Raw genomic sequence first — 10317 nt, forward strand, 5'->3', positions numbered from 1 at the left:
GCTACTACCAATGGTACTACTAATCGATATAATGATAGTACTATTGTGCCCTCTCTACTGCAACAGTTGGCCGATTTGCAACAAGAGGTTCGTCAACTCCGTGCTCAACCGACGTCTACCTTACATACTCCTGGTGTGGTTCAGTATGCAGAATTGGGTGGTACGATGGCTCAAATGTATCCGGCCGCTGCTTTAAGTTATGTCGAGAAGACTCGTCAAGAGGCACACACTCTGTCTAAGACCATCACTAAGTTTACTGGTTCCGAGAATATAATGGCAACGAAGCGTGAGATTGAGGAGGTCTGTGATGATCATGGCTGGAGAGGAGTCGGGTGGTATTATTTAACTCGATATTCGTTGGATCGGCCTATCTGGAATACCACAATCGATCTGATGAAGGAGAAGGATATCCAGTTTGATCGTGGCAGTGAAGAAGGTTATGCAAAGTATACTTCATCTATTCGGGAGACTCTCTGCCAAGTTTACTGTCATGCTGTTCTTCGTAAAAAGCTAAAGGCTAAGTGGAACGAGTTGCATCGTCGTACTAATGAGACATGTCGGCAATTTCTTCTACGAGTTCAACAATTACGTCGTGAGTTATCGGGTGCTGATATCTCCATAACTGATGAAGATGAGCTTTTTGCATGGTCTCGTGGCCTAGGTAGTGATGATCGGTATGGTGGTTGGATTGCTGGTGGAGCAATCATTTGGCTACAATCGGTCTATCCATCATCTTCGGGCACAGATTGCACTGCGAGCTGATGAGTGGGAATTGAGAAAGGGAGTCCCACTCAAAAATATTGCTGCAACTGATGAGTTGTCGACCGTGGCCAATGTTTCTTCTACTGTGGCTCCTGTCCCCGCTCTGATATTGGGAGCAACTGGTTTACAAAACCAAACCACTACTACCCCGTTCTCGCCTGAGAAGGATCAGGTACAGCGACCCAAGGTTCCTCATGCTCCGAAACCGAAAGATGGTACGAAACATCCTTCTTTGCAACATCGCTGTCAACGTTGTTATTCGGATGATCACCATACTGTGCATTGTGATCAAGAGCTTCCAAAAGATTTGGAGGAGCGCTGTCGGGGTTGTGGTTTGACTCATCCTAACTCTCCGGATTGGCTAGCCGATAAAAGCAAGTGTCCGTCGAGAAAGGTTTCGGTATCAATTTGCTTGAGGTGTAAGCAACCCGGGCATTTTGCTCGGATTTGCTTGGTAGCGCCTAAAGTTACTCCAACTATGTCGGCTTGTACTTTGTCGGTGTCTGCTGGAGTGTCGAATAGTATCCGACACTTGTCCCTTCGATTTGCTCGTGCTGATGGTAACTTTTCATCTGTCTCGGTGATGCTGGATTCTGGTGCTAGTGAATCGTTTTGCTCTGAAGAGGCGTATACTCAATTACATCATGATGGTGTTCTTGAGCAGTGTACACCCCCATCGGAACAGACTTGGGTTCAGTTTGGTAATGGAGACGTCTTAGAGTTGATCGGTAGATGTTCTACGGTAACTGCTATCTCAAGTGACGACTCTTGTATACCTGTGCAATGGTTTGTGGTTCGTAGACTTTCTCCTCATCCTTTTGTCCTGTCATTGAAGGCTTTACGTGCGACAGGAGCAGTGTGGGTAATATCAGAGGCCGGGGACAAGCTTTATGTCGGCTCTGATTTGGTGAAAGAACCGTTGCCATCCCGTGTCTATTCGTCTGCCTTTACTTGTGGATCCGTGCTCTGTCATGGACGTACCACGGATGTAGTACCTCGCCAATTAGCTTTGGAAGTTCTTGGTGAGCGCACCTTTGATGAGCAGTCTCTTAGTGGTTCGGAGGATGAAGTTGATATGAGTTGTGATGAGCCTTCGCAAAGACTTGATGTTTTGGATGGCCCTCTTTCAACTCCGAACCCCATATCTGTTTGGATTGGTCAAGCAGATAAGGATGCTCCTCGGGGACGTATACATATCAAAATTCCGTGGTTGTGTTCTAACCGTCCACCAAGAGACTATGGTAAAGCTTATCACCGTGAAAAAGCTCTGCTTCAACGCCTTGATCGTGAACCTTGGAAGAGAAAGCTGTACGATGAGCAAGTTGAATCTTTGATAAGGAATGGGTTTGTTGAGCCTATTCCTTCGCCTGGTGTAGCCGTTTCAGAACAAGCCCATGGTTTACACTTCATTCCTCTACGCCCAGTGTTTTCAACAACGTCATCTACTACTCGATGCCGGTTATGTTTGGATGCGCGAACTCTTAATAGATTCACATCCCGAGGGCGATCGGATTCTATGATGATGTTGAAGGCTTTGTTGGGCTGGCGGTCTTATGAATGGGTTGGTACCTTTGATCTTCAACAAGCTTTTTGGCGCTTGAAGGTTGACGAACCTAGTTCGTCATGGTTGTGTGTTATTCTACATCAGAAGGCTTGGCGTTATCGGTATCTCCCATTCGGAGCTAACTTTGCGAGTGCTGGACTTAATGAAGGTTTGGAGGTTGTTGGTATCGAGTTACCATCTCTCCTACGTTCAGCTATGTTAACTGGCCCATCAACAAATGTTGTCACGGATGCATTGATGAGACAACCCGATGTTGATGCACGTTCACCTCAGCCACCTGCTCCTAAGTACTTACACTTTGCTTTTTATGTCGATGACGGCCAAGGACGTGAACGGCGTGATCCTCGGCATGGCCAACTCCAACTCAATTGGTTAAGATGGGGTCTTGCTCAGTACGGTTTCAATTCCCTTGGTATAAAGGCGTCCTCTAATTTTAGAGTAGCACTTGAGACGCTGTTATCTGCTTGGGAAGGTACACATGGTCGTGCGACCAAGGCACGAGCTAAGCTTATGAATCCATCTGATGATGATGTTTGGGTACGTGTCTTGGGTTATTCTTGGGACGTTGAATGTGATGCAGTTACGGTCACATTCCCTCCTTTAATGGAAGATGAAGTCAGTATTGAGAAGTCTTGTGGAGTATTGACGAGACGACAGGTTGCTTCCATTCTACAACGCTGATTTGATCCCTTGGGCCTGTTTAATGAGATAGCCATCATGGCAAGGGGGATAACCAGATTGGCTGCTCAAGAGACAGCGGAATGGGAGGCTTCTGTTGGTTGTGATGTTACACTCAAGGTTTGGCAATGGGTTCATTTTGTACGATCGTCTAAGTTCGTATCGTCAAGACTCATCGACCTCTCTAAGGTGTATGTGTTCTGTGATGCCTCGTTCCATGGCTGGTCGTGTGTCATTCTTGACGCTCGTTTGAGTGTTGTATTCGGTAGATGTGGATTGTTCCCTCCTCGTTCGGGACTCACTATACCGAGGAAAGAGCTGGAGGCTTTCTATCAAGGCATCCTCACTCTTAAGAAGATTTGTCCTGCCCTTCCCCATAACGACCCTTCTCAGGCTCATGAGTTTTCTCCGATGAAGCTTGTCTCCTTCTTCGCCGACTCTGCAATACTCATCTACAGACTTCGTGGTCGTCAACGTTCTGGAGAAGACAAGTTATCAGTGGCGGAATGCAGACGAGTTCAAGCTTCGAGAGGTGCCTTATTACGATGGGGTGCCACGGCTCATCATATCCCAGGATCGCTCAACGTTGCAGATGGTCCTTCTCGACCTTATTCGTCCTTTGATACTCTTAAGAACAAGGACGAGGGTTTGGCGGATTTGCGCTATTGGTTGAAGGACGTTGAGGACTTGGGCTCCCAATTTACTCTTACCTTTGACCCGATCGAAGCCAGCAATATTGTACCTGATATTATGATGGCTCATTTTACTAAGGACCCTTCGTGTCAAATGGCATCTGTTGACACCGTTGATGTTGAAGCTATCCGTGATCAAATAAGTCAACTTCAACAAAATGATCCATGGTGTCAAGACCTTATACCGCGACTGAAGGCAACTTCTCCCCCTCCTTGGACCAGATATTATGCGCTAAGTGATGACGACATACTTCTCCGTGTGACATCTGCTTCTTCTCAATTGGTGGTGCCTTCAACCGGTGTGGCAACTATCTCGCATACCCAACTTGCCAAGATTGTACGATAATTCGAGCACTCGTTTTCGTTTCCCCTCTTATGGATCAGCGTAACTTTCGTGATCTCTCATTGTTCTGGTAGTCTCTCGGCTTCAAACCAAGCTTGACATACCCTCTGTATGCTCTTTGCTATTCCGACTCCGATCTTGAAAACTTCTGCCGGTAAACCATCCGCGCCACTACTGACTAATGATTAGTCACTAATCCAGCATGCTGGTCTTATCGCCGAGGCAAGGTTGTATGTTTGCTCGTTACGCTTCGCTAATCCTACATCAGAACACCTCATTCTGACGAGGCTCGTTGTCATTGCTAGCAAAGCGTAGGCGAAACATGTTGTCGACACTGCTTCAATTTTCTTCAGCAGCGCTGATCGGGCTGGCCGATCAATTTTGCGTTTAATTCCACCCACCGACTGTGCGTTTACCGAGTGAGCTAAGCTCACTGAGCTTCAATCCAACATTTCCAATTCAAGCTGAATCATTGACAATAGTTTTTTTGTTGAATTAGTCAACAAATCTTGGCATAATATGATGTTTCCTACTATGGGCCGTAGTCTATGCTGTTGCTGCTGCCTTCAGCTACTACAGTCTGCATGTTCTTCACAGTATAAGAGTCAGATCCCACTCGCTTGCAGATCATTCATTCTAGAAACTATTCCAGATCGATCTAAAGTCAGAACTTGTGACTCAGAAGACCCGCGGAAGAATCTCCAGTGGCGATCACAGTGTAGCGTCACTGAACACGGTATAAGTTGGCGATAAACCTCTCCGACTGATGCTTCACCTACCGAAAAGCCTAACGCGCGTTTCTTCTGTTACAGCTCGAGCACTTCCAATTTGGAAGTTCCAGAGGCGTTATGGCGAACGCGATTGACATGCACGCAAATAGTCTTCCAACTACTTCACGAGACGTATCGAACAAGAAGTGGGAGCCTCCCACTACCATTGGCTGGGGTTTTTGCTGTCGATAAACATAACCTACCTGCTGGATTGTTTGCTATGGACCTAATCGCACTTGAAAAAGAGGGAACGACTCGTGGCATGCTCATGGCCTTCCAATCGCGCGACTCCTTTCAAAGCGGGCTCGAAGTGATCAGATGGCGCACCCTGTTCAGCATGGAAGCCGATCCGCTGGGCACTGATGTCCTGCGATTGTCACAGCGTAACCTGGATCGTGATGAAATAACCATTCACGAGTGGACTAAGAAGTTGTGTGGTGCTCTCGACCCGACCACGATGAATGGGATTGCCAATGTCGAGATTCACCCGAGGACTACTTCGAATGGACCTAACCCATTTTCTGTTGACGACTTCAATGTGGACAGTTATGAAGTTATGCACGACAATACTGTATCTCTCAGTTATCAATTGAGGGCTTTGTCTAGAGCTAAATTAGGATTGGAAGTTAGATGTGCGGAGGTCCTCAGACATCGCCGACTCCCTTTTGGCGATAACCGCTCAATCCTACGTCGGGTGTTCTACTGGACTGTCGATTTCAATCGTGAGTCATCTGTGTAGTCCCAATGTATGACTCTTTTTCGGTTACCCTTCATGTGTTCATATTTATTCAAGACTTGATCCTGTTAGCAACGAAGCAGCGGTTTAATCACGGATCATTCAAGGCAAATTTGCGAACACCATCCCGAAAGGCATCCCCGCAAACAGGAATTATTCTATTTGTTATAGTCCGGATTTGATACTTTCGTGTTGAACATTTAAAATATGTTGTGTGCGATTGCGAACCTTTTTAAGACGATGATTACGTTCCAAGTAATCAGGATTATTAACAGTGGAAATTTCGGAAATTTATCCTTTCGTTAGTCAGAAATGATCTTATGTTAGCTAGCCTCGCCTTCAATTCATGATATAAAATCCATAATATTATTATGAATCGTCAAAAACGCGAAATTGAGGGCCTGTTTCATAGGAGCAAATTGCGCCTTAAACTTAAGTAACTCCTCAAGTTGCTCCTAAATTTAAGGCGCCTAAATTAAGTATCCTTGTGAAACAGGCCCAGACTCTGGGCCCCAGAGTTGTTTGTTCCCGCCGGGAAGGTAATCATGCGATCTGATCTGGCCCGGAAACTTCCTGTACCTGAACTCATTATGTAGTCAGCGACGCTCACATCTTAAAGATGTCACCTTTCACGACGGGTTATATCATATCATACAGGAAAGTGGACTGCGAACCTGCGAAGGGTCTGTCGTCCGAATGACGACAGCGTTCTGAGGTCAATCTATCTCTGCCCAGATTTCAAATGATTCACCCACTCCTGCTAGAAGAAGATGAACCCTTGTCAGCTTTTCACCCCCCACTCAGCCATAATAAAAATTGCAGAATAATCCACAATATTTCATGTGTGTCTAGCTCCCATATCTATTGGGAAAGGGTCAGAGAAACCTTCCTGAGTTTGAACCTGTACAACAGTATTACGGTGTAGTGATTCGATAGCTGAAATTAGCTTCTCATCACATCCGGCTAGCCTGAGAGCGCTCCAGATCGCAGGAGTCCTGCGATACTTCCGACGAGGTACTTTATCGAAGGCTGCTTTCAAATCTAGATAGACAGCAGACAATCTGCGATCATTCTGGTTGCAGACTTCCTGGCATCGACGTAGTATGTGTACCGCGTCTAGAATGCCCTTCGCTGAGTAAATGAAAATTTTAAAAGCTTGTAAAGTTTTCTTTAAGCTTGTAAAGAACTCCTGGGGAGCTACATGGGGCGACGAAGGTTACATCAAGATGGCCATTGACGATTCACCCAAGGGTGAGTCCACACCTCCGACGGAGTTCAAAGTTCTCTCCCCCGTAACCAGATGCTATTTTCAGCCTGAAAATTTCAGGTATCTGCGGCATTTTGCTCGCTGCGAGTTATCCCATTGCAGCTTGAATGATCCACTAGCCATCTGCTGCGCCTAGCCCAGTGAGGTATTCAGAGCGCCCGTTCGTCAGCAGCTTTCCGAAGTTCTCGTGATGGCTTATCACTTACAAGAGGAAGCACCCAATAGATATTCCTCGTGAATCAAGCGCCCTCCTTATTATTTCGTTAGGTCTCAAGTAGCTGTGCTTGAAGTTGTTTTTTTGTTATTTGAGAGTTATGACTGAAGAAACTTCGCGATACTTCAGTCTATACTTTCAGATCCTCAGCTCAGCCTGAATTTTAGATGTGTTCGCTGTGGGAGATTCGGGATGCTTCATAGTCCGCACGCGCGCACATAGTCCGTGACGCGTTCCTTTTTTTTCTCACTTGTTGACGCGTACATCATGACAGATAGTTGATTTCTTGGCAGCAAATAGCTGCAAGTAGGATAAATGGTGATATCCAGAATTTCTCTATTTCATTGAGTCCATCATGGCATCGAGTTCTGCAGTCGTAGGAGCACAAATTCCAACACTCGCCATAACCAACACTCTCCAAACAACCCGCCGGAGATTGTGTTCATCGCACGCGAGGTTACGGTTGGCCGCCAACCGTTGGCGTGGTCCATCCAGTTCAGTGAACTGGGCTCACTGACTTTTTCTCTACTCGATTATATCAGACACGCTCGCTACGCGATGATCCGGATTAGTGATTGAATCTTGAAAAATTATTGATCCAATCTGGCACAAATGCACCATACAAAAACAGTATGCTGCGGAAGCAACCAACTCCATCTGAGATTCTTGTGGTTATATTACCTGATCTATGATGTCGAGGAATATAGGATAGAGAAACTTAGTTGATCAATGACACGAGGCCTCACAGAATCGTCACGCCAATATTTAGTTTCTGTCAAGCCATCACTTGCGCGCTACCATAACAGGTAACACAGAAGAGTTGATGCCTTGACATGATTCTCGAACCTTCACCGTTGCTCCAATGTACTACGCTGTATCTTCATAGTTAGGCGACTCATGGTGAAGGGGCAGCTGGGTCACCCAGCCTGGGGGGGGGTGAGAATTATAGGCATTTTTAGAAGTCCACATCTCCCACTAAGACGGTAATATCTTCGAGGACTGAGTGATCTCGGGTGTGAGTAGCGATGCATGGCTACAGGACTACTTTGACGCCAACCCGGATCCTGCCTGACCAGGAGCCCGTTCAAGTGCTCAACCGTTCCGAGTTCCGAGTCTTAGTAACTAGCTCCGAGTTCCGAGTTCGAGTCCCCCGAATCCGAGTCCTCCGAATCCGAGTACATCTCTGTTCAAGTGCAACAGCTCGGAAAGGAGGGTATTCCGGAATGATTGGCCGAGTACTCGGCCCGTGTTACTACTCACAGTGTTTAAGTGCATTTTCTTTTTCCCAGAAAGTGCTCGGAACGTCATCCCTCACTAGGTCCTAGTGACTAGGAAAACTGCCCTTCACTAGTTGATTTGCCGGGAAGCCAACTCAAGGCCTAGTTTCGCTCAACCTGTTACAAATAAGTCATTCGCAATAGAACACGCAAAATTTACCCCGACGAGGGGCTGGAATCACCTACATCAGAGTCAACATCTTCTGCTTGCTCGGCCCTGTGTACGATCAGGAAGCTGCATATTTCTTTCCTTTGTGAGGAGTACTCGTCATTATGAGCAGTATTCGGTACTCTACGCATTTCTTCCGAGACAAATGCAATGGGGTAGACTTATTCTTGACTAAGCAAGGACACTGCGCTCAAGCTGGGGTTGAACCCCAGCCTGATGTCGTGAGACATATCGCGATAACAATAAGCCAACTCCTTCGATACATAGCGTGTATTACACGCATGCACATAGGGCGGCGCACAACATCGTAGGTTCACCTAGTACTTTGTAAGAGCTCAGGGATACGCATATGCGAGTTGTACCCAGTACTCTGATCACCCGAGCACATAGCTGAGGCCCCAATGCATCGTGCACTGGGAGGACAGTGGCGATGGGAGGTACATCCATTACAGTCATTTGTGCAACTCAAATGCTGGCCTTTCAACTACTCCTCGCAGTTGTAACTGCCAAGTACGACGGATCTCAGGTGAAGAACATGCTCGAAGCCTACAAGGAGAAGTAAGGGGTCACCTCACTGGCCGGTTATCGCATATACGAAAGTATTTTCGTGTGGCCAGATTTGGACACAACTTCGGTGCACAAAACGATTCCCGTATGAAGATTTTTGCAGATAACCTCCGCTACATAGAAGAGGAGAATGCCAAAGGTGGGATCATCTGACTAATTCTTGGCTAAGGAAGGACACTGCGCTCAAGTTGGAGTTGAACCCCAGCCTGATGTCGTGAGACATATCGCGATAACCATAAGCCAACTCCTTCGATACATAGCGTGTATTACACGCATGTACATAGAACGGCGCACAACATCGTAGGTTCACCTAGTACTTTGTAAGAGCTCAGAGATACGCATATGCGAGTTGAGGAAGCCACGGGGTACTCCGTAGTACCTAGTACTCCGAGCACCCGAACACATAGCTGAGGCCCCGATGCATCATGCACTGGGAGGACAGTGGCGATGGGAGGTACATCCATTACAGTTAAAATCATTTGTGTAACTCAAATGTTGGCCTTTCAACTACTCCTCGCAGTTGTAACTGCCGAGTACGGCGGATCTCAGGTGAAGGACATGTTCGAAGCCTACAAGGAGAAGTAAGGGTCACCTCACTGGCCGGTTATCACATATACGAAAGTATTTTCGTGTGGCCAGATTTGGACACAACTTCGGTGCACAAGACAATTCCCGTATGAAGATTTTTGCAGATAACCTCCGCTACATAGAAGAGGAGAATGCCAAAGGTGGGGTCATCTGGTTGAGGATACCTATTCAAGTTGACGTAAGAGTACCATCTGCAGGTCTGCCCTACAAGCTCAAGGTGACTCCATTCGCTCATCTCACCAATGCCGAGTTCAGAATGACCAGACTCGGGACAATGCCGAAGAGTAGAAGCTTCACGGGTAGCATCAATCATCGCAGCTATTCCTCTTTTACTGATCCTGAAGATCAGATCCTCATCTACTGCGCAACTCTTCCTTCAGGAAACGGAGCAAACACCGTTAGTTATGAGGGCTCCATTGAAGAGCTTCCCGCAGCTGTCAACTATGTTGCCAAAGGCTGGGTTACGGGTGTTAAAGATCAGGGCATTTGTGGAAGTTGCTGGGCCTTCTCAACTACTGGTGGGATACTTTTGCTGGCCCGCGCTGATAACTTTCGAGGTTATTGTCAACAGGTGCCCTTGAGGCTCTTCACAAGAATCTTACTGGGGAGCTCGTGCCACTCTCGGAGGAGCAGTTACTCGACTGCAGCCTGTCTTATAGGAATCAGTAAATACCTCTATTGTAGCCTACT

General features: G+C 46.8%; 5 protein-coding genes across 5 annotated transcripts; all 5 read left to right on the forward strand.

Annotated features, from left to right (window-relative positions):
* Positions 1–165: 165 nt before the first annotated feature.
* On the forward strand, positions 166–762 carry Pmar_PMAR013078 (hypothetical protein; the record flags this gene model as incomplete). The annotated part of the gene is made up of 1 exon (XM_002779956.1): positions 166–762. The coding sequence occupies one exon, from the start codon at positions 166–168 to the stop codon at positions 760–762; it is 597 nt and encodes a 198-aa protein (XP_002780002.1).
* A 2281-nt stretch (positions 763–3043) lies between these two features.
* On the forward strand, positions 3044–4042 carry Pmar_PMAR013079 (hypothetical protein; the record flags this gene model as incomplete). Its single annotated transcript, XM_002779957.1, has 1 exon — positions 3044–4042. The coding sequence occupies one exon, from the start codon at positions 3044–3046 to the stop codon at positions 4040–4042; it is 999 nt and encodes a 332-aa protein (XP_002780003.1).
* Positions 4043–6684: 2642 nt separating this feature from the next.
* Positions 6685–6919, forward strand: Pmar_PMAR013080 (cysteine protease, putative; the record flags this gene model as incomplete). The annotated part of the gene is made up of 2 exons (XM_002779958.1): positions 6685–6796; positions 6873–6919. The coding sequence occupies 2 exons, from the start codon at positions 6685–6687 to the stop codon at positions 6917–6919; spliced, it is 159 nt and encodes a 52-aa protein (XP_002780004.1).
* Positions 6920–8941: 2022 nt separating this feature from the next.
* On the forward strand, positions 8942–9192 carry Pmar_PMAR013081 (hypothetical protein; the record flags this gene model as incomplete). Its single annotated transcript, XM_002779959.1, has 2 exons — positions 8942–9030; positions 9090–9192. 2 exons carry the CDS (start codon positions 8942–8944, stop codon positions 9190–9192), a joined length of 192 nt encoding a protein of 63 aa, XP_002780005.1.
* A 329-nt stretch (positions 9193–9521) lies between these two features.
* Positions 9522–10296, forward strand: Pmar_PMAR013082 (cysteine proteinase 2 precursor, putative; the record flags this gene model as incomplete). The annotated part of the gene is made up of 5 exons (XM_002779960.1): positions 9522–9620; positions 9679–9767; positions 9825–9926; positions 10008–10145; positions 10199–10296. Exons 1-5 carry the CDS (start codon positions 9532–9534, stop codon positions 10294–10296), a joined length of 516 nt encoding a protein of 171 aa, XP_002780006.1. The 5' UTR covers positions 9522–9531.
* Positions 10297–10317: the final 21 nt, after the last annotated feature.

This window comes from Perkinsus marinus (assembly GCF_000006405.1).
Source record: "Perkinsus marinus ATCC 50983 genomic scaffold scf_1104296945006, whole genome shotgun sequence".
NCBI lineage: Eukaryota > Perkinsozoa > Perkinsida > Perkinsidae > Perkinsus > Perkinsus marinus.